This window comes from Cupressus sempervirens, chromosome 3, assembly GCF_028749045.1.
Source record: "Cupressus sempervirens isolate cs-2001-9-10 chromosome 3, ASM2874904v1, whole genome shotgun sequence".
NCBI lineage: Eukaryota > Viridiplantae > Streptophyta > Pinopsida > Cupressales > Cupressaceae > Cupressus > Cupressus sempervirens.
Genome location: NC_143120.1, coordinates 604129354 through 604154140, shown reverse-complemented (window position 1 = coordinate 604154140; position 24787 = coordinate 604129354). Strand labels below are relative to the sequence as shown.

The 24787-nt window shown below is 37.2% G+C and overlaps 1 protein-coding gene across 1 annotated transcript; it reads right to left on the bottom strand.

Annotated features, from left to right (window-relative positions):
• Positions 1 to 13380: 13380 nt before the first annotated feature.
• On the bottom strand, positions 13381 to 24584 carry LOC149568122 (uncharacterized). The gene is made up of 11 exons (XM_089821120.1): positions 23945 to 24584; positions 22606 to 22727; positions 18391 to 18844; positions 18187 to 18302; positions 17270 to 18062; positions 16320 to 16745; positions 16030 to 16218; positions 15711 to 15941; positions 14486 to 14843; positions 14212 to 14395; positions 13381 to 14118 (listed from the first exon to the last, which is right to left on the bottom strand). Exons 1-11 carry the CDS (start codon positions 24200 to 24202, stop codon positions 13659 to 13661), a joined length of 3591 nt encoding a protein of 1196 aa, XP_089677246.1. The 5' UTR covers positions 24203 to 24584; the 3' UTR covers positions 13381 to 13658.
• Positions 24585 to 24787: the final 203 nt, after the last annotated feature.

Here is a 24787-nt window from a genome sequence, read left to right as displayed (position 1 = left end):
GTTTGTCAAGCAAGCTTTGCCAGAAAAGCCTAGGCTATCTACCCACCACAATAGGGACCCCCAAGTAAGTCAGAGGGAGAGACGCAATCTGAAATCTCAAGATATTAGCAATCCTCTGTTGGATTGGCTCAAGAGTGTTGAAGAAAAAAATAGAGGACTTGTGGTCATTAATTTTCTGCCCAGAGACAGCCAAATAAGTATCCAAGGTGAGCTGAAAGGCTTTAGCTTCCCAAATTCGAGCTCTCCCAGCAAGGGCAGTATCATCAACAAATTGAAGGTGAGAAAGAGCAGGAAAACCATTTCCCCATTGCCATCCTTGAATCAAATTTTGGGAAACATGAAACTTGAGAAGTCTACCAAGTCCCTCAGCCATAATGATAAACAAATAAGGTGAGATGGGATCTCCCTGACGAAGACCTCTAGAAGCCCCAAAAAGCTCTATTGATTCACCATTAAGAAGGACCGAGAAGGAAGGAGTAGTAACATAGCTAAGAACCCATCTAACCCAATCTTGACTGAAGCCAAAAGCAAGAAGAACTTTCTGCAAGAAATCCCAATTGACTCTGTCATAAGCCTTAGCCATATCAAGCTTAATAAACATAACACGTTCCCTAGAAGTACACATAGAGTGAATAGCTTCAGAAGCAATAACCACCCCATCCAAAATTTGTTTTCCTGCCACAAAACCCCCTTGTTCCTCAGAGATAACCATAGGAAGGAAAAATTTAAGCCTCTCTACTAGGAGCTTAGTGATGATTTTATAGACCACATTACAAAGAGCAATGGGCCTAAAAATGTCTAGTTGATTAGCCTCTTCCTTCTTTGGAATAAGGACTAAGAAAGTAGCATTCAAGGCCCAAAGCATTTCTTTGTTGGAAAAGGACTCCTGAACCACATCCAAAAGGTCATGATTGATAATATCCCAAAATTCTTGAAAGAATTCAACAGGGAAACCATCTGGCCCCAGAAATTTTCCCTTCCTCAAGCTGAAGACCAACCCCTCCAATTGAGACATACTAATTGGCCTCATAAGAGAATCATTCATCTCCCTAGTCACAACAAAGGGAATACAAGACAAGATAGTATTCTCCTCAATCTCTGTTGGAGGTAAATCATCTGAAAAAAGAGCAGAGTAAAACTGAATAGCTTCCCTGGAAATAGCTGGAGAAGAAGTCTGACGCATCCCATCAGAAGTAACAAGAGAAGAAATGTAACTCCTGTTACGTCGAGCCTACACAGATTTATGGAAAAATGGAATGTTCTTGTCCCCTTCTTGAAGCCAGTCAATTCGAGCCTTCTATTTCCAATAAATTTCTTCTCTAAGATCCCACTCAGCTAAATTAGCGGAAGCTCGGGACTTTGCAATGCCAAGAGCTTCTGAAAAACCTAGATCCTGAATCTACCTGGTAATAACATCAAGACGATCTTGAGCCCTCTTCTTCATAATATGGAGATTACCAAAACAATTCCTGTTCCAATGCTTCAACTTCCTTTTAACAAATTGAAGTTTTTTAGAGAAGGAGAACATAGCAGTACCATAGGCAGGGCCTCCCTGTCTCCACCAGTGAGCCATTAAGTGATGAAGAGAAGAGTCGCGAAGCCACATCGATTGGAACTTAAAGGGAGGGTTCTTGGGGATAGCAACACAACTAGTTGTGAGCTTAATAGGCCAATGGTCAGAACCTCTCCAATCAAGAATTTCAGAAGAGAGTGAAAGAGAACCAGAAATCCAAAAGCAAGAAACAAGGAACTTGTCCAAGCGTTCGGAGGTAGCATCATTTCCAACCCTTCAATTGTTCCAAGTAAAGAGCCCATTGAGAGGTTTGACAATCTAAATATAAATAGAATATACAATCTATATAAAAAAACATATAAAAATTTGTCATTATCAAATTCAAATTTATAATATAAAAATTATTAAAATCAATTGAATCTTGAATGGATTTACATTATAACTAACTTAAACTAACCTATAACACATTAAAAATAATAATTAAACAAACAAATAAATAATAAAAATTGTAAGCTTCAAATAATTTTTAAAGAAGGTTATTTTTTGCCCAACAATCGGACGCACAGACAAACGGACAGATGAAGGGAAAAGCAAGAATTACATTTTGATATTTATATAATATGTACATAGTATGCACTCATTCCAAGAATGTGGCAATTCATTTTAAAAACTATAAGTATGAAAACAAAGTCTCTGTTAGAGCTATAGTCCTTGTCTTTTGGTTAGAAAAATATAAGATGATATTGGAATATAAAATATAAGAAAGCATAAATGTTTTTAACAAATCATAGATTACTTATGAAACATATGCTTCAACATTATGTTCATGGTCATACTTAGTTATTTTAATCATGCAGTAGTGTGATGAATCAAGATGGAGACTAGAAGAATCTTATTAAAACAAATAGTTGGAATTGAAAAGTTTATTTTTCATGTAAAAATTTAGCTTAAATGAAGCTAGAATATATATCTTAGTCTACAAAAATTCATCAATTGCCTTGTTAGTCAGAGTGTAAGAGCTAATTGACAACTTAAAATATGTGCGAATATTTATTGGTGATGTGACTTGTGTTTGATTGATGATGGAGTCTCTGAGAAGCGTTGGTTGTCGGCTGGGCTAGGGTTTTTCCCCTAGCCTGTTCTTGGTGTTTGATCTTTACTATTTTTCTGTTCTCTTTGGATTGTTAGCTACTGGACATAATTTGCGTCGGTGTTTTTGGAGATCTTCTGCAGTCAATTTTGGATTGGGGGTTTTATTGTTTGCATGGCAGGGCCTGGGATTTCTTCTCCGTTGGTGAGAACAGATGGTTCTTCTCCAACTATGCATGCAATGCGATCTGAATCATTTTATTCAGGGGAGAGCTCCAAGCTGAAAAAAGTTAATGGTTGTCTTCCGCGTAGCCATGATCGTCCTGTTTTGGTTATTCCTCCAACGGCTGTAATGGAGGACATTGATTATTGGACCAAGCATGCTTTGATATGCAAATTTCTTGGAATCCGGATTTCTCTATCCGCTCTTGAGGCATGGATCCGCTGCTCTTGGCAGGTGGAAGGCGATATGGAGATTATGTTGACAGGGAATAGTTATTTTTTTGTTGTATTCTCTTGCATGTCTGATCGTGATCGTGTTTTTGAAGGAGGCCCTTATTTCTACAACAATGTGGGGTTATTTGTCAAACCTTGGCATTCAGGTTTTAATTCTGCTGAGGATCTCCCTTCAACAGTGCCAATTTGGGTTCGCTTGCCTCGTCTTCCCTTGGAATTTTGGTGTGAAGACATCCTTCGACAAATTGCTGCTTTTTGGGGAAGCCAGCTGCGATCGCACATCAAACCCTCAATAAAAAGGTTATTTCTTTTGCTAGAATTTGTGTTGAAATTAATTTGAATAACCCATTACCAGATTCTTTGGAAATTTGTCTGGGGGATTCTTCTTGGGTGCAGCAGTTAGATTATGAATCCCTCCCTTTTCGTTGCCGAATTTGTCATGAGTATGGTCATTTACTGTGGCAGTGCCCCCGTAACTCGAGTTTCAAAGGAGTGGATCGATCTACAGCTAGAAATGCTGGTGGTTTGGCAGATACTACAAGGAAAGGGCAATCTCAAATGGTTAATACTACCAAGGGGATGAATCCACAAGATGCTACAGGTAAGGGTAAGGCTCCAATGCAGGATAAGGATGGATTTACCCCTGTTCGTCCTTGAGCTAAGGGACGTGGTCAAAAGAGGCCTTTGAAAGAAAAATTATCTGATTCAGGTTTTAACCGTTTTGAGGTGCTGGATAGTATGGTTCTAGAGGAGGGTATTCCTCCTCCTATCTCTTTTGATCCAGCTTGCCCAGATGAGAGACCTGTTCCTAATGATGCTTGTGGGGCATCTCAAGTTGTAGTATATCAAAATTGTGAGGTTCTTGTAGCTCCTGTGACAGTGGCTCTGGTGACTCCTGTAGTGTTGGAAGATGATGATGTTGTTTTGGTTGACTTGGTTAAGGATGTGCTACCATCAGCTAAGGGCAAGGGATCTCCTCTCTCCTTGGGGTTGCTGCCTCGACCCTTTAAGCGGGCTTCTTCTTCTCCCCCTCTAAGGAGTGGGCGCAAAACAGACCAAGAGAAGATTAAACTCACAGGAGATATATTGATTGAGTCTGGTTCAGTGAAACCTTTGGATTCTCATTTTCCCAAATCTACCCAATGATGATTATTCTCTCATGGAATGTAAGGGGGTTGAATAGCTTCCCTAGACAAAAGGCTATTCATAACTTGGTGGTTGATCATAGTCCTGATGTTTTTTGTATCCAAGAGACTAAGCTCTCTGTGGAGTCTATGGTCCAACATGCCTCTAGTATTTGGTCTCGTGGCCAATGCCAGTGTGTTGGGGCAACAGGCAGTGCTGGTGGTTTAGCTATATTTTGGGATCCTCAAAAAATTTCTCCTCTTGGCTGGATGTCTTCTCGCTCAGCTCTCTCTATGGTAGCTTCTGCTCTAGACTCAGGAGAGGTAATCATGGTTACTAATGTGTATGCACCTATTGATCTTGTGGGAAAGGAGGAACTTTGGGAACATATTCAATATGTTAGAAATTGTCATCCTTATCATCCTTGGGTGTTAGCAGGGGACTTCAATTCAGTTTTAAGTCTGGAAGAGAAGCATGGTGGTTTGGCTAGATTGGGGCCTTCTTCTACTCTTCTTTGGCAACACATATCTCTTTTGCATCTCTCTGATGTTAAGCCTTCTAATGGCCTCTATACCTGGAATAATCGCAGGACTGGTGTTGCTGCTATCTCAAAACGCCTGGATAGATTTCTTGTTTCTTGCTTCTGGCTTAGTGGCACCCTTACTATCTCTTCAGAAATCCTTGATTGGAGGGGTTCAGATCATTGGCCAATCAAATTTTCCGCTATAGGGGCTTATGTTCTGAAGCATCCTCCTTTTAAGTTCCAATTGATGTGGCTTCGTGACTCCTCTCTTCATGATTTTGTTTTTTGTTGGTGGAAAGATGGTGCCCCTGCATATGGTACTACAATGTTCTCATTTTCTAAAAGGCTTCAATATGTTAAAAGGCAGCTCAAGATATGGAATAGGGAATGCTTTGGGAATCTTCACTTTATGAAGAGGCTTGCTCAAGAAAATCTTGATGTCATCACAAGGGAGATTAGAGATCGAGGTTTCTCGGAGGATCTTGGCCAGGTTGAATCCCTTGCTTCTAGAGCTCTAGAAGAATGGGAACTTCGAGAGGAAATTTTTTGGAAGCAAAAGGCTCGAGTTGATTGGCTCCAAGAAGGTGATCGAAACACTGCCTTTTTCCATAAAACAGTGCAATCTCGCCAAAATCAGAGCACTATCTCTTCTTTGGTTAATTCTCAAGGTATCCAACTAAATTCCTTGCCAGCTTTGTTCCAGGAGGCTATTTCGTACTTCTCTACCCTCTTCTCTGAGGACTCTCCTCCTGCTGATAATGAAGAAAATATTATTTTGTCCTGTATTCCTTCCCTTATCACTCAGGAAATGAATGATTATCTCATGCGTCCTATCTCTTTGGAAGAGCTGGAGGCGGTGGTCTTTGGCATGCCTAAGGGGAAGGCTCCTGGTCCTGATGGTTTTCCAGTTGAATTCTTTCAGGAATTTTGGGACATCATTAATCATGATTTGTTGGAGGTGGTTAAAGAATCCTATGCTAGCAAGCAGATGCTTCGAGCTTTGAACTCTACATTCTTGACTCTTATTCCTAAGAGAGAGGGTGCTAATCAATTGGAGTTTTTTAGACCAATTGCCTTATGTAATGTGGTCTACAAAGTTATTACTAAGCTGATTGTTGAGAGACTGAAAAGGTGGCTTCCCATTATTATCTCAGAAGAACAAGGTGGTTTTGTTGCTAGAAGACAAATTTTGGATGGGGTGGTTATTGCTACTAAGGCTATTCACTCTATGGCTACTTCAAGGGAGAGAGCCATGTTTGTTAAGCTGGATATGGCTAAGGCCTACGATAGAGTTAAATGGAGCTTCCTAAGGAGTATTCTTCTTTCTTTTGGATTTAGCTCTGACTGGGTGAGTTGGATTATGAGTTGCGTTACTTCTGCCTCTTTTTCTATTCTTATTAATGGTCAACCTTCACAACTATTTGGTGCTTCTAGAGGCCTCTGCCAGGGTGACCCTCTCTCCCCATATCTATTCATCATCATGGTTGAAGGCTTGGGCAGATTCATTAAGCATCAGGTGTCCCAGAATTCTATTCAAGGCTGGCGGTGGGGTAATGGCTTACCTTCTCTTTCCCATCTTCAATTTGTTGATGATTCTACTCTTGTCGGTCTTGCTAGGATCAAGGAAGCTGAAGCCTTTCGACATGCTTTGGACGTTTATTTGGTAGCTTCAGGCCAGAAAGTTAATGAGCACAAATCTTTCATTTACTTTTTTAACACTCCTGATTCTATTCAGCACAGGATTGTTGGTATCCTACGGTTTCAGATAGGTTCACTTCCTTTGACTTATCTTGGCATTCCTATTGCTGTTTCCAGGCAGCCACGTCTCTTCTGGAAAAATTTGATTACCAAGCTTCAGGATAAGGTAAATCATTGGACTCATAGATGGCTTTCTACTGCTGCCCAGGTTACTCTTCTTCAAGCTGTTATCCAAGCTCTTCCTACTTATAGAAGCATGGTTCATGTTGCACCTATTTACTTTCTCAAGGAGTTTGATGCTCTTTCTCGACAATTCCTTTGGAGTGGTAATTTGCGTAGTACTAAATGGAGCTTGGTTAATTGGGCAACTGTTTGTAGGCCTAAAAAGGAGGGTGGTCTTGGTCTTCGTTCTGCTCTATTGAGTAGACAAGCTTTGGCTGCTAAACTTTATTGGTGATGGTGCTCTAGACAGCATCAACTTTGGGCTCGTATTATCACTCATAAATATTTTCATGGTGCTGATCCTTGCTCTGTTTCTGCACTTCCTCTTGAAGGTCGTGGCTCAATGGTTTGGCATACTTTGAAGACAGGTGCGATGTTGGTGAAGAGGGGTCTGTTCTGGATATGTCAAGGAGGTTCTCAGGCTTTGTTTTGGTCTGATGCTTGGGATGGATTCCCTTCCATTTTATCCATATACCCTCATCTTCAGCCTCTTTGTGACTCTTTTCTGGCCGCTAGATGGGATAAAGTGGCTCATTACAAGACTCCTTATCAATTGGGACCTGTTGTTGGTTATAGATGGAAGCATTCCTCTGATTGGCCTCCTAGAGGTACAGACATGGATCGTTAGGAGCTTTCTCAAATTCTGGCCTCTAGAGAGTGTTCCTCTTTGCTTGGTCCAGATGTATTGGCTTGGGGCGATACCTTGTCTAGTAAATATCATGTCTCTGCTGGGTATCAGGAGATAACTAGACAATTATTTGGGGATGTCGAGGTCCCTTGGTGGAAGCAAGTCTGGAATAAAGTTTCTTGGTCCAAGTGCAATTTTTTCATGTGGCTAGTGGCTCACAACCGTTGTCTTACCTGGGATAATCTTTGTAAACGTGGATTTCAGGGCCCCTCTTATTGTGTTTTGTGTGGTAATGGAGAGGATTTTGTCTCCCATCTGTTCTTCCATTGCTCCTATTCTACTCAGATATGGCACCTTTGGTGGAGCGCTTGGGGTTGCTCTTGTCGGCATGCTTCCTCTTTGCCTGAGTTCTGGGCTCGCTTGGGTAGTGCTCCCTCCAAGTCTTCTTCTCTCCATGCTGCTTGGATTGCTGGCCCATCTTTCATGCTTTGGCATATCTGGTTGGAGAGGAATCGTCGCATATTCCAAGATGTTCGGCTTGGTGTTTTGCATCTTTGGTGGAAAATATCACATTCTCTCCAAGAAACTATTCTTGTGAAGTGTGAGCTTGATGGGGGTATGGATCTGGTTGATCTTGCTATATGTAATCGCCTCAATTCTCATCTGCAAGATGGGGTTGCGGCTCATAGGTTTCCTTCTATGTCCAGGTAGCTTCACCATCAGAGGAAGGGTCGGGTTAACCGGGATGGGCACTGGACTCCTCCTCCCTGTGGAGTTCTGAAAATTAACACTGATGGTTCTTCTCGTGGGAATCCTGGTCCGGCTGGTATTGGCGGAGTGGCTCGTTGTAGTTCTGGAAATGTTAAATTTTTCTTCTCAATTCATAAGGGTGATTATACTAACAATCTCATGGAAGCTCAGGCTATTTTATATACTGTGGAACAGTGTTGTTTGTGGGGATGGAGTAAGATTATTTGTGAGTCTGATTCCCAGGTGGTGGTGAACATGCTTTCTTCGCAAGAGCTTGAGGATGTTAGTTGGCAGCTGGCCACTGTTGTTAAGCAAATTCTTTTCTTCTCTTCCTCTTTTCAGTTCATTAGGTTCAAGTATATTCCGCGAGAATGGAATAGACCTGCTGATTGTTTAGCCAAATGGGCTTCTAGTCATGATCCGGGTTGGAATATTAGGGATAGGGGGCAACTGTCCTTTGAGATGGTGCAAGAATTTGATGATCTTGTTGCTCAGGATCGAGCTCCTTGTTGAGCTCTCCTTGTTGTATTCCTTTCTGTCTTAATAAATTTTTACCCCTCTTTTTGCCAGAGTGTAAGAGCTATGGACAAAACAAACACTCCAGCTATCCCATTTTGAGTCATCTTCATTTGAGGAACAATTATATCTATCAAATCATAATAATGCAACAATATTTTTTGTATTTTGATACAAATGGCTTGTTTCAACGAACTATTAAAGATGAAGTGTAGTAATAAAATTAAAATGAAACTTTACTTAACATTGTAAATATTATTATTTAATCCTTTCTTTTTTTAAATAAACAGTGAAATAACGGTGCTCAAAACTTCAATTAGGCTAAAAGGTTTAATCGAATACAATGATTAAAATAAAGCAAAATAGTAGAGGAATTTTAAGAAAATGAGACAATTTTAAATTGTATTAATGATTGGTGTTTGTTAGGTTCTGGAAAATATGGTAAGTATAGTGAAATCGAAGATTGAACAGCTGAAGTATTGTAAATAAATCTAGTACAAGCAAAGGAAAGCACGAAATCAATCATAGCCTTCAAATGAGCTGCAAATATGCGCCAAACAAACCGCATTAAGCTTTAATAAGTTTAAAATCATTAATTGAAATAGTAGCAGACATCTATTGTTGAGGATTCAAAAGAAAGAAAATTTTCAATTGCATTTTCTTTTTGTTTGGAAATCATTCAAATGACAAGTAAAGGTCCAAAACAAAGATTAAAAACTTCAAAATAAAGAGGCATTCATCAATGATATGTAGCAATGACCTCCAATCGAGTTGTCATCTTGTATGAGCCCTGCATATTCAAAAGAACTTAGAGTCTAGTCCATTAAAAAGAAAACTTGCCGTTTTCACCAAAAGTATCACATGTATGAATTTTTTCAGAGCATTTAGGAGTAAAGATTCATTTGCTCAAATAGAGTGGTACTCTAGCTTGCTGAAAGCAATTTTACACCAATTGATGATAGTCATAAAAAATATATGAAGATATAAAATCCCACCTTTCCAAAACAAATGTTTCTCACACCAAAATAAAAAAGTTAAAACAAATATTTTGATAAGATCCAATTCAATGTTGAGATGACATTTGTGCTTCTTATCTTTGGGTCGTAACTTGACCCTACTATCTACGCACAAGTCATTCATAAAGCGAAAAAACATCTTTCTAACTTTGTGTTCCCATGCGGCTGCTTAAGTGGGTTTTGTGCTTAAATTTGAGCAATTAAGTGTTCCTATAGACATTTTAAATTGTCCAAAAAGGATAATTTAGAATCTTTAGCTATTTCGATAGAGCAACTATTATTTAGCGATTGAAATTAAGCTAAAGGAAAAGAGTGACTGAAAATAAGTAGTGACTGTGTATTGACAAAAATGCCACATGGCTTCACAAACTCCTTTCCCTCTTAATTTTTAAGATTTTATTTATTTTTTTGTCTATAAAATTATTATTCAATTAATTAATTTACATTTCAAATTTCCTACTTAAAAATAAGCAGCAAAATATATATTCATGAGGTCGCTAGCTCCACAATTATTTCCTAAAAACATTGAGCAGCCACTGCTAGCCAAAATAAGCTAAGCAGTGGCATAGGAACATGCTCTAATGCAACATAAAATATCACCAGAATAGAATTGATACTACATAATCATTAAAATTGCATGTTCATATAGTCATTGAACCCTCATAAAAAGTAACTTGTCTTTATAATACTAAAACCCATATTGTTGGCGAAACAACTAAAGAGCTACCAGTTCGCGTGGAAGACCTACAAATATTAATAAACTTTAACAACAACAATTAACAATATGCAATAGTAAGAAATAAAATAAATAATGAAATATTTTGAATAATAAAATAGTACTTTTAACTCCTCAAACCCGTTATATTGTGGAAGTGTTGTTTGTCGGAAGATGAAATGTTTTCTGTTGTTTGAATAGAATCCTTACAACAGATACAAACTATATAAAAACACAAGCATACAATACAATACAATAGTTGAAAATAGTTGAAATGGACAAAATCCCATTTAACCCCAACCTCATCAAAAGAATCAAAAGAAGATACCAAATTAAAACAGAAAATATTGACACTATTAAAACAAAACCCCAAACTAGTATTCCGTACAGTAGCCGATATATTAGTATGCACCTCAATCAATGTAGTGTAAAAAAATAACAAAACATTTTCAATAACAGAAAGAAGAGTAAATATTGACACTATTAAAACAAAACCCCAAACTAGTATTCCGTACAGCAGCAGATATATTAGTATGCACCTCAATCAATGTAGTGTAAAAACTAGATAAGTTAATAATAACAAAACATTTTCAATAACAGAAAGCAGAGTATTAATGAGGAATGCTGAATTTTGTGGCTGCATGATGCAAACATTAAGGCCAAATTAATCTCCTCCCACTCTGCTCTCAATAAAATGTGGAAAACAACAACGATGAAATAATTTAATAGATTTTTTTAAATGTTTAAAACTACTAGCAAAAAGGTCATAACTAATAAAGTAATATTTAAATGTGAAAATTATTTTTCTGCTTATATTGTCTGACATCCAATGATCTTTTAAAGAATTTACATTTATGAAAATATGTAAATATGTAAATATGTTGAAACTAGATAACATTTTTTAGAGAGTCAAAAATACATTAATGCTATTGGCTGCTTGCTTTTTGCTCATTTTTAATCTGTCGAGGGGATCCATGAAAGCTTCATTCTAGAAGGCTCCACCAGTATTATTTGAACCGGTTGTGTCTTGCAACAACAATTTTGTTTCCTTCTTTTCTTCTCGTTTGTTGTTTGGGCATAGTTTTGCTTTGATTCTAGCAGAAAATATTGCTAACATTTTGACGAATTTGATAGATTTGATGAATCCTGGACTGAAGACTATGGAAGAGAATTGATTTGCTAGAGTTTTAAATTTTAAGCCTAGAGTTTTAAATTAGAAGCCCTCTTGACAGTGAACACAGAACTTTGTATTTGCTGAATGCCATGGAATGGGCATGGTGAACAGATGGGCTAGGGGATTTGCGTTTGTGCATTGCAAAATCTAGGACTTGGAGGAAGGGCCTCCCAAAGTGGGAAGATTCCCAAGGGTTTGAAGGTACGGCTGTGGAATATAAATTGGTCTGGAAGGTGAGCAGGAGAGCAAGGAAAACTCGTTGACGACTGGGGTGATCTGTGGATGCCCTTGACATATTGTGGTTTGTCGCTGCAATAAGGCTGTGATTGGGGGCACACAAAGTTAGACATTGACTTGAAAACGATGGGGCTGCTGGATTAGCCCAATAGAATAAGGAAATTGATTTAAATGCTACTTATGTTTCGATTGTTGTTTTTCCTGCTGTTGTTGCTGCCATTGTTTCTGTTGTTGTTTCTTTAGGGACTTTGCCTTTACTAGCCTTCCTCTACTATCTTTTAGTCGATGGGATATACAGGATACTAAATTGTATAGTAAAGGGTAGAGGATATTAACTAGCCTTTACTAGCTTTCCTTTTCGATGGGATGTTCGATGGGATGTAAAAGGTAAGGGTATATTAACTAACCTTTACTATCCTTTACAAGCCTTTACTAGCCTGAGTCTAATGCCATCTTTGAAGGTGAAGACTGCAGTGGCTATGAAGAGAGTAAAATGAGGCATTCTTATTGCTCTCTACATCCTTGTGTTTAGCAGGTCCCTCAAAATTCATATCTTCTCTGGCCTGAACCGAAACCGGATCTGGGATGGAAGTAGAAGAGATGTGGAAGTCGAAGTGTTGAAAGCTTCCAGAGAAATAATACTGTTATTTTTTAGAATTTTTAAAATAATATAACCCCTAGGAAAAATGGTAATGACCAATAATAAAAAAATAAATTAATGAGAAGAAAATATTTTAAACATAAATCATTTTTAAACTTCAGAGTTTCACATATTTGTGGTTAAAAATTAATTGAAATGAAGCAAGTGAAATTAATAAATGAAGCCAATGTAAACTTTAGAGCTTCACATATTTGTGGTTAAAAATTAATTGAAATGAAGCAAGTGAAATTAATAAATAAAGCCAACGTATGATAATATAATATAAAGCCGATGTATGATATAATATAATGAATGCATCAGTATATCGTGCCTTTGGATAATACAGTGAATGAAACTAACAAATATTAAACATATTTGTGTAGATGACCTTTGCCACAAACAGAGTCTAACTACACAAAGCTCCAGTCCTCACCTCAATTGCTTCGCAGAGTAAAGGCCTTGGCCTCCAGTAGGCCTTAAAATTATCCTACAATACTAGTTTAAAAATTGCTTGATAACAAAAAAATAATAATAAAAAAATACAAGTTTTCAACCTTGTGGGTTTTTTAACGTTTTTAACAAACTAATGAATATAGGACCATACCAATCACCAGTCAGAAGTTGATAAGAATAATTATTACCAAGATATTATTTCTCTATATATCAAGCTTAAGAAAATAAAATTCTAAACATGTTCGAGAGATACACTTGATGACCATAATATTATAATAATAATAATAACTGCTGCTCAATATATACAGGCATAATATCTGTGTTTCTTACCAACAAAATTTAGGCTAATTAGAAATAAGAGAATATGACTAGACTGATCCAACTTTTAACTACATGCTATTTTGTTGCATGTTAAGCACCATATCGGAAATATTTACTCCTATCCAAACAAACCATCATCACCATCAACGGGGATGATAAATGAATCCAAGATAAAAATGTCTACCGACCATGGGGGATTAAATTAAGAATAAAGCCTCCAAAGTGTGACAATGGCAAAAATACATCATTTCACACAGCTAAAGACCTTGTAATAGACTATAAATAGCCCATCACAATAGTGGCATGTTTCCAACATAAGAACTCTTAATTGTAAAAATATATCCAATACAGCCAATACACCATCTGCATCCTTCAATATACAAAGATTGGGCAGACTAGAATATACAGGAGTTGATTGCCCAAACTACACTTTATCAGTGTGTTAAATTACATGTTACGAATACTTTGTCCTTAATGTATGAGTGCTCCATCATACTACAGATCGCATGTTTACTTACAAAGTCATCACAGAAATATGGTATTTAATGACCCTGTACAGAAGAAATAAATAATTATTCATTATTACATCTCCCCAGCTATACATGAATACCATGGACCATGGACCTGACAAGTCACAGTTGCAATGACATCAAGTGCATCGGCTACCCCTGCAAGCAGGTCAGCAAGAGAAGAAGCACCAATTCGCTTTAAAGCCAGCAGTGCGAGTGACCGCCCTTCGAAACCCTTCCCACCAAGTAATAATGCTCGAAGACCTGAAAGTATTGCAGATGAAATCTTTACAAAAACAGCATCATCCACAGAGAGACTCCTGTTCAAAATCCTTGTCATCAGTTCCTGGTTGGATTCATCATTTTCCCCAAGTGGCATACAAAGCTGAGCTAACAACCGGCCAATGTGATGAACAGAGACTGCAGGATTACTCAGAATATCTTTCAATTGTTCACTTGCATCATGAAGAACACTATCAATCTCTGGGGCCAATACTCCCTTTCCAGTAAGAGTCTGCCTCACTAACAACATGCTGCATATTGAAGTATAATAAATCAGAAAATTTTCTGCTTAATTGAATTTACACCAATAGGACTGGCAATACACTAATCACAAATTCACTAACCTAGTAGCAATTACAATAATATGCTGAAAATCATTTTGTGCTTTCTGTAATCTTCCAGTGTCCAATTTCAGGGTCTCAGGCAGCTTCTCCTCATTCGCAGCATCAGGTTTGCTTGTCAGATGCAGTAAACCTAGCCTTACTAATGTCTCTTGTGAGTTCCACTGGATCTCCTGTACTGTCCCGCCTAAAGATCATATAATAAAAGAAAATTAAAAAATCAAACTGGATTCATACAAAGTATACAAGCCAGTAAAACAGTGACTTAGAGGAAAACCTGTAGAGGCAGGCAACACTGGGTTACCAGCAAGAGTTGGCAACTCTTTACCCAGATCTAGGCAGACACCAGTTCGAAGTGATGCCACTGGTGGCAACCCTGAGTTATGTGTGCTTGGCACACTTGGCTGGCTATTTCTAAACTCTATTAATGCAGTTAAAAATTCACTTCTCTGCTGCTCCACAGATTGCCGCACAGATGTAAGCCATTGTACAGTCCGAGGTAACATCCTTGTTGATCTCAAGGAAGGGCCACAGCGAGTGGTAAATGCTTCTTGCAAGTATCTCACACCTGCCAATCCCTGGACGAATGGCTCCAATGATCTGATTCGTGCAGCACTTATGTCTTTCTTTAGAACCTGGATAACAGACAATTAAAATAATCAGTAACTTACTGAGATGGACATCTGATAGCAAGTACATAACCCTACACCTATATACATAGCCCTGGTACAGACAGATAAAAGTAGTTACTTGGATGTCAAGTAACTTACAAACCATTTCAACCTTTAAAATTACAAGCATAACAGATGTATCTCCCTCTATCAGGGTGGGTGACAGTGTGTCTGTATAATATATTATATTATACCTAAAGGGAGATAGTTTGAGCAATACACAAACTTATGAAATGACTAGTGCATTCATACACTTACTGTGTCCAATACAAACATCATAAAATGTGTATTCAAAAGACTAATAGCATTTGCATTTTTTTAATGTGCCGTGCACACCATAGCCCAAAGTACACCAACAACTTATCCTTTAAGGTTTTACATTATTACTCATTGGCTACCATAGTCAAAGTGTTGTATCCTGCAATACACATATTTATAAATAATAGTATGACTAATGCATTCTTATAATTAATGTGTGCAAAAAAGCAAAATTAAATTTGGGTGTTCAAATGACTGGCATTTGCATTTTTTTGGTGCACCACACACCATAGCACCAAACCCAAACTAACAGCAATTCTAAGTCATTAAGGTTTTGCAATACATTGCTTACATTATTGTAAAAAATAGCAATTATTAATTGTAGGATCACAAGAAATTGATAAGCATAATTAAAAATATTAAAAAGTAATGCAAAAGGAACTATTCTTCACTGATAGCATCATAGCATCCTGAAATTGTTAGGCATAATTTCCAAACTAGGTTCATTTACATCTGTAAATTACAAATCTTCAATACATCATTATAGGGCCACGTGTAAGTGGGGAAGAATACCTGAATTTGCTGAAGAACAAAGCGGAGACCTTTCACCAATACTTGTGCAAAGGAGCTGCTCGTTTCCTTGTCCATTCCAACTACTATCTCAGATAGTTCATGAAATAATTGCTCATGCATTGCTTTAGATTGATTATCATTTGCTGGACTACCAAGCTTCAACACAACACCTAATGAGTATTCCAAAAGCTTGCTCAGATACCCCATGTCTTGGCTTCCTGACTCTAATATCTGCATGATGAATAAGACAATTCAAAGTCTAATAGAAATCACAAGTTTATGTTAACAGAAGCTAAATAGACGTCTAAAGAAATACTACCTGGGATAAGAGATCTGTGTCAATGCTGTCGAGGATTTCTTGTTTCCAGCTTGCAGGAACTAATCCAACAAGCTCATTCCTGACTTCTTCCACCAGTTTAATAACCCATGTATAATCAGGGGGGTTGTTTGTAAGGGACTCTTTCACACAATCCCAAAATGCTGTCTCCATTGTCGATTTAACCTTCACCTGCAAGGGCAACATGTATATGGAGTCATGAACTAGACTATACGTTTGCTCTGTCAAAAATAAGAGTACTGTTTGTCTCCACATCATTTCAATGTCCTCACCGTGAACTCATCTGAGGACTGATTTTTTCCACACACAGTATCAGCAAATGTTCTATCTCTGTCATGAAGAATATCATTAACCATAATCTCATTATCATTCGACAATTTTTTCTTATCTGCATCCCCGGAACTATTGCCGGACTCCAAGGAAGCATCTGCAGGATTTTCTGTTTCAGGCCTGCTCTTAAATAGTGCCCGAGCAACCTTCTTTTGTTTTCCAATAACCCTTTTTGGGCAACCCAGAGAAGTCAAAGATGAAGAAAAAGATGCAGGGGAAAAAGGTGACAGCAGGGGAGACGACCCATTTTCTTTTGCTTCCATAAATTTAGATCGTACATCTGATAGTGCTGCTCCCATTCTTTCCATTCCAGAACTTCCACTTAGACGAAGAATCTTATCTTGCAAAAGTTGCTGATCTTCAACAACCTGCAAAATACAACATGTTAAGAATTGGATCTTTTAGTGAGCAGATAAGAGAATCTTATATTGCAGTTACTATCTCTTTACCGTCAAATATTTTATCCCAACTTAAAAAGATCTATTAGTGCTCTATAAAGTGCATATATGATTATGGCAAGAAGCACTATGCAATAGGATTCAAACAGGATCACATCTATGGAAGTTGAGCATGTCAAACAATTTAATTACTAAGGTATATGTTGTCAATTGTTGTCAGTTGAAGTTCCAAGCATACATATTTAACTTAACTTAGGCTAGAATAACGAGATTCAAATTCCTTTACCTTACCATTGTAAATGGTATCAAAGTGGTCTAACCAATGTCAATACATAACTACTATCTGAACACGCCCTGTAATTATCACTAGAATTCTATTTAATTGCACATAGTAGTCTAATGATAAAAGTTAAATATATACTTTGTAGAAACTAAATTCTGATAAAAATAATTGGGTAGCATTAGATGAATGCGAGAAATAAAGTAATCTTGACCTGTCTACGAATGGCCTTAATATCATGACTGACATCACCCTCTTCACCCCCTGATGTTATCTTACACTTCTGTAGCATTGAAAGTTCAAGCTGGCAAGCCACTCTAATCAGATCTTCCTCAAGTGATTGGGCATCCTTGACTTTCCATACCACAAATTGATAAAGGTAGGAGCACCATGCAGCATCAAACACTGCAAGCTGGGCTGCAAATGGCCGCTGGGAATTGGATGTTTGAGGTCTTCTGGATGTTGAATGAGGACTATACGAGGGGCCATCAAGTATAATACGAATTAAGGATTCAAATTCTGGAACAAGCCTAGTTGCTGCTTCTGCAAGTGCAATTTCACGCTCTCCTCTGCCACTAAAGACAGCCTCAGGATGCCCCAAAATCATATATGCACAAAGAAAGACACGTGCAGGATACCTTAAAGGTTCCTTTACGTCAGTTTTTTCCTTTTGACCTCTATTTGTTCCTTTAACAGATCCTTGAGAAGCAGTCCTCTTTGCAATTCTATTACCATTCATGGGCATTCTCTTATTTCCCAGAGAAATCCGTTTAAGCAGATGGTCTATACTTGCAATGTTGGAATGACTAGGTTGAGACACCATGAACCATCTCTCAATACGAGCTAAAAGAGCTGTTACAGACTGCAATGTGGATAATGACTGTATCCGAGCTGCAAACTTCTCAAAGGGAAGTGAGTTAACAGTAGAATGGCTAATTTCACATGCAGCAAACTCTTGTGTTAATGTATAGGTTGTGCGGCTAGACCTCTGGAACTGCCTCCAGACCCTGTTCAATAAAATCCATAAATCTCAATAAACAAAATGATTAATAAAATATTAAAAAGTAAAGAGGACAATTGGAAATCTTAAAGTTAGCCTCTAAATTCCCTCAAAAGGATGTAGACAATGACCTTGCTAGCTTTCTTGACAGGCATTCCCCATGCTTGACCATTTTATGGCGATTAATATGACTGGCACCTCCAAATCTTCCTCTCTGCCTCAGAAGTTCGGCTCTCTTACGCTTTGCCTGAGTAATTCCAAAAGAAGAATGAGCTCCCAGAATATTTAAAAAAAAGAAAGAAAAACCAAAACAAACTAAGGCTCAACATACGTACCCTTTGCAAACGATTTTCCAGCTTCTCCTTTCGCTTCCTCATTTCCATCTCTCTCTGAAGAGAGACAGAATTTGCTACCCTTCTTGCTTGCATAACTGATAAATGTGCACGAGTCTTTTCAGCTTCTAAAAGGCCCAAGCGCTTCTCCTCTGCAGCTGCCACTCTCTGACAGATGGTTGCATGAAGTGTCTCCTTTCGCTCTTTGTATTTGTCTTCCTGCACCATCCGCTGCAAATGCGAATTTGCCATCCTCTCATGGGCAGCTGCCCTCCGTTGCTTCTCTGCTTCAAGAAGAGCCATCCTGTTTGTTTCTGCCTGCTGCACACGGGATTCAACTTTTGATTCCAGTTCCTCGCGTTCCCTCTCAGCACGGAGTTGCACTTCTGTTTTAGCAGCTTGTCGAAGCTCATCTGACTTGGCCAAACGCATCTGTGCCTGTGATAGCAGCTCCAGCCTGTCAACATAAACAAAAACCTAGTACAGTTATGAAACAAATTAAATGTCTTTTCAAACAAGATGAAAAGGCTAGAACATCAACCTCATTTTTTTCTCTTAAAGCTTTTCAGAAAGGATAATGAAAATATCTGTACACTATGTTTCCATAAAGAAAAAATTCAAAATCCATTTCATATATATTCACGTACAGAGGGTAAAGAAATATTTAAAAAATCAAAGCAGAAAAGTCAGCTGGGTGGGAATTAAAAGCATAGATATATCTCTCCAATTTTCTGATGAATCATGAACCTGATTTGATACAAATTCAATTTAAAGGAATAACAACAAATTGTACAACTTGTATTGCTCTGAGCTAATTTACCAATTGTGATGATTTTGTCAAGGAATTGTGTCTTTACCTAAAGCGGACTACTTTGTAGTTGATTCTGTTAGGCAACTTTTAAGAAATATTAAAAATACACATTAAAACCAAGCATACACATTAAAACCAAGCAGGAATACTTTCTGCTACTTATCTTAATCACCCACATCGTGCAGCTTTCTCCATTCTAAATATTCATGGTACACAGCCTTCAAAATTGATCAATTTTAATAGTTTCACATCCAGTCCACCCAATGTGAAGATACAAGGTAAACCTTGCTGCCAAATTCTAAGTGAGATCTGCAGCATGGAAAGGGCTATCACAATGGTACACAAACTTCAACATTGATCGATTTTAAAATTTTCACATCCATAGCAAAGATGCAAAATGTAAATCTTGCTATCAAATTCAAAGTGAGATATGCAGCATGGAAAGGGCGATCATAATCTATCCACTTTATCGATGATTCTGTAACCATACTTAGTTTACTGGAACAAGAAAATTTGTACCACAATCTCAGATATAACCGCTCTGGTCTAGCTTGCACTTTGTGGTGTATTTTGATAAGGAATTGACTAAGTTTTACCTTAAGGTCACTCCTCCATAGTTGATCTTGTCAAGCAATTTTGTAAAGAAAAGTTAAACATAACATTAAGCTTTAGATACTGCTTCTCTAACTCAACCACACTTTTTGCTTTCCAATAGTCATAATAAATTAACCCTTAACGTCAATGAAGTTTCACAATGGAAAGCAATATATTAAGATAAAACATATTAAAAACAAATACTGATATTTTTTCCAGTTCTCTTTGCAAATGGGTGAACTGGTTCAAATTTCTCATGCATCCATTCAAACATTAATAGTCTTCAATACAGATCTACATAAAAGCTAGAACTATGCATAGGCTACTAAATGGCAATAATTCTTTGTTCCACCTTAAAACGTATCGGTTTTTGACCCAATGCTAATATTAAATGAGCAAGACTTTTTTTGGATCAACACACATTTTTATGGAACAACCATCTTAAGATAATTAGCAATGTTGATGATGTTTGTCGTTTAACCCACATAAATTTTTTTAGCCTTGAAAAGTTTATAATAAAATAGATTGAGTTGATAAATTTAAGCCCAGATTTAACCTTCAAAAATTCTCCCAACCGATTTTATGTTGAATTCCCAACTTTTTAACATTAAAATGGAGAGCTTAAATGGCCAAAATTTTCCCTCTATTAGGTAAGGTTCCCCAATAAAATCATTTGATGTGTCTACAAATATTAAATACAGCAAGTGTCCATTTATCAATTAGTAAAAAAAAATTCAACCCTACCTACACATTGATAGAAGCAAACCAAAACATAAGAAACCAAAAAGAGAGAGCAAGATCAACAAGAAGACTGTTCATTTACGGCACGTGTACAGCAATGACTGTATGCAAGAGAATAATACATTGTTTCAAGTTTTCAACACATAATAAATCACATCAGCCTTTGATCTAGTGATTATATGCAAGAAGATACAATGTGGGATCACTGCTGGCATGTCAATTATTTGCTTAGTGTAAACTGCCAATTTAAACCCTCTTTTACACCATCTACACACACACACAAGCACACAGAGATACACTCAAAATTTGTTATAGCCATGCAGATGTCTGCATGTACAAGCTTACATCCTGTAAAAAAGATTTAAATCAACAGTTTCCAAATTTTTAAGCTTGTCGTATCTTCATATATAAATTGAGAAACGTGTTCTGCAAGATCATGAAAGGTTATTTTTGGAAAAGTAATAATTTTAGCCAACAAGTCAATTGTTATATAAAACTTGACCCTTTCTTTTGCTGAGGGAATCAGGACATTTTGCATCCCTGACCTCGACATAGGATGCATATTGAAAATATGCTTCAGAACACCCGTGATTTACTGATAGTTATTAATAAAATATCATGTGGAGCAGGCTTTCAATTTATGTGAAGAAGTGAAAGGCTAAAATTTTGTAAGACACCAATTCTTACTATGTTTTACACCATGGATACATATAACAGATAATAAATAATCTACAAAAAGCTTTTTTTTTAAGTTCATAAGTTATAGCCTACTACTCAGTTATATATCAAACTCTACAATAGTTCATTCTTGCTAAGGATACCCAGGGACATAATATATGGGCCCTTGCATGTAAAAGACTCGCATATCGATCTTATGTTTATTATATACACCCCATGTTTTCCTAATTAATCAAGCAGAATAGGCTTAGAATTTATTGAAGATGTGGCAGCCTTTAAATTTTAAAATTGCCACCTCAAATTATGTTTTACAATGTATACATAGAAGTTATAACACATATATTACAATAACAAAATGCTAACAGATTAAAAATGGCCAGATCCCAGCCCTGATATGGTACTACTACTAATAACAAAGAATGGAACTTAAATATGTGGATTGTGCCCATGATCGCAAACATATAGTATGAGTAACTTGAACAATAATTTTTTTCAGTTAAACAATAATCTAATAAATATTGATACAACACCCAAAGACTCTCTAGGACAGAAAAAAAATTCTGGTTGCTGTTTCACAGAAGTTAACGTAAGTCATCATTTTGAAATTGTAAAAGATTTGACGGTCTCAACTAAAACAAGTATGCAAATATTAATTAACGAACTTTTCCTTTTGGGCAGGCAGGAAGCAAATATAATTAATTAAAGATACTTACCTCAAATTTTCATGTTAACAATTATATGCAAGATTTACAGCATCATTGCTTGCATGTCCATTAAATGTTCATCATAAAAAATAAACATTTCCCCGATTAATTGTGTAGAAAGTTGAATCAGACTTGTCAGTTAATGTGACGATTTGCAATGCTTAAATATTATGTGAACTGTCAAACTTAAAATCTGTTTTATATATCTGTAATGTAAGTTATTTTGAATGATTAGAAAGTTTTACCGACTAATCAATTCGATACGGGCTGTACCTTTTAAGTTTGATGATAATAAAAGTAGTTTTAAAAAACTTTTTAAACTTTTATGACCAAAATAAATAGTTTATAATAACAAAAGTATAGAAAATACTGTTCCACAGAAATAGGATCATATTTCATCTAAATGTGCAAAATAAAAATGATAGTTTTCGAGAAAAGTAATTGATAGATATTAATTGACAAAATTCTGATATGAAATACAGATTTATATTTAGTTTTAAAACTCTGAGGCAATCTAAACATGTTTAAAAGTGAAACCACAACCCAAGAATATGAGAATATGAGAATATGACAATAATAAGAATAATTGCAACAATTTTTTTTTGAAGAGTTTTCATTTATAAATCAGTTTAACATGTTCAGCCCTAGGAATGGCTGGAAGTAAGCCAAAAACTAACAGGAAATTAATACCTCTTTTGCTCGGCAGCAGATAGCTTGGCTTCAAGGCGTTGGGCCAAGTCTTCAGGATTAGCAGAATGTGTAGGACTTTTTGGCTTTGAACGAGCTTTGTTTGCCAGCCACTCATGAAATTGCTGCAAATTGGAATATCTGGATGATTAATTCCCCTGAGAAAAATGGATAAAATGCTGCCACGCGTCCAAATATCTCAAAGCCAAAGAAAACAGAAAAACATGAAAGAACCCTGTGTGCAAGGCTAATTCCAACAGCTAAACCTGATCAGCTTATTTAGCAATTTGTGATAAATAATACTATAACAACTTAACAAATGGCGTGAAAAGAAATACAAGAAGGTTAAGTCGGAAGAATCTTGCCAAAACCCAATACACAAAAGGAAATAAAATGAGAGCAAAGGCCCTAAAATAATTCTAACACCTATAACTTATCAACCTATTCTAGAAACCATGAGAACTTTCACATAAAATTTCATGATACAGAGGCTTCCAAAATTGCAAAACACATGAAAAATAAAACCAAGTGTTATCCAGGCTAAGATAGTTCCAACAGATTCACATCACCAGTTTGACTATGGATATGAACTTCACAATTACCGTTTCTAAATAAATGCACGAAAAATAGAAAATGAGTAAAACGTTGCATGCTGCTGAAAACCCAAAACTAGAGGGAAAAAATACAACGAGAAAGCAAACGTGTGCATAACAGGACTACGAAAACTCTAAAACAGAAAATTCGCCAATTTAGGAGAAACACATAATACCGGAAAACGTATTAACTTAATTACTTTCCTTAACTATTCATGAAAAAGTTATATGAAAAATAGAGAATGGATAAAACCCCCAAACTAAAGGTGTGGGGGAGCATGAGAACAAAACCCGTGCGTAACATTCTTAATAAAATTTTCATCCATGAACCTCGTCAATTTGATAAAATGTTTAGACATCATCAATTGCATAACAAATTCCCTGTAAATTAAAGCTGCGCGATGGATACACACAAAGAACACCTCATCAATTCCACAAAAAAATCGCTGTAATTTAAAGCTGCGTGATAGATACACACAAACAAAATCTCATCATTTCCACAACAAATTCCACTGAATTTAAACCTGCGTGATAAATACACACAAAGAAAACAGCCAGAACTGCGAAACCGCAAAAACAAAATAAAAGCTGTAAAAATATCAGCGGTCATGAAAGAAAAACCCCGTGTCTAACAGGCCTGGGAGAATTCTAACAAATAACTCCTCAACATATAACAACTACAGAACTTCATGAATTTCACGGCAAAATTCCTGCAATTAAACGGTGCACGGTATTAAAAAAACAAAAACCTGGCGCCTAAGGTCCGCCTCTTTGAGCTTGGCTTCGATTTCTTGGAGAGTGGAGGGTTTATTCTCCGCCGCTTCCATCAGCCGCCGCCTCAGCCTCTTCGGCACGCTTTGCGGAGACCCATTACTGTGATTACCATTAACATCATGATCATGACTGTTATTCCACTCGGCCACTTGAACTTCAAACGCAATTCCAGCAACACGGGAGACACCATCTCCGCCCATGTCCGCCATATCCAAGCTCACAGAGCCCGCCATTCTCCAAAGCTTCACCACCAAATGTCTACCGCAAATTGAACCAGGCCCTGATCAGTGCGCATTCACGGGCACACAAAGAACCTTCTTACCCAAAATAAGAACAGGGTTTCCCTTAATTTTCACCCAGCGAAAATCGAGGCAATCGAAAGTTCAATTCCAGCTCCGATTCTTTCAAACTCTACCTCAGGCCAAGATTCGGCTTGAGGATCTTGGAAGAGCATGAAGTATTATAATAATAATCATCAATCAGAGAATTAAGGAGAGAGAATTAATGGCACGCAATGTGATTAACGGCCCGTTTGTGCGCCGGGAAGTGCTTTCCCTTCTCTTCACTGACACATTTGTGACATGTTTGGTGCAACAGAAACGGAGCGTTACGCGTGTTGTCTCAGCTTTTTTCCAACGGTTAACTTATCCGCCAAGACTTCTCCTCCTTTTTTCCTCATGTGATCAAAATTGCACAACTGCTTTCGACAATTTTGTGGTGTGGGTTTTGGCTTTTCTCGCCTTGGCTGCTTTCTAAATTTTTTAACCACCAAAAGTTGTAATATCAAAGGTTTATTTTTAATTTTTGTAGATTTGGAT

Coding starts and splice junctions, on each gene's coding strand:
- LOC149568122 (XM_089821120.1), bottom strand. CDS start 24,202: ATGGCGGGCTCTGTGAGCTTGGATATGGCGGACATGGGCGGAGATGGT. Junction 18,845..22,605: donor TCTGCTGCCGAGCAAAAGAG/GTATTAATTTCC, acceptor TTATGTTGACAG/GCTGGAGCTGCTATCACAGG. Junction 14,844..15,710: donor TTGTTCTTCAGCAAATTCAG/GTATTCTTCCCC, acceptor TCTGTTATCCAG/GTTCTAAAGAAAGACATAAG.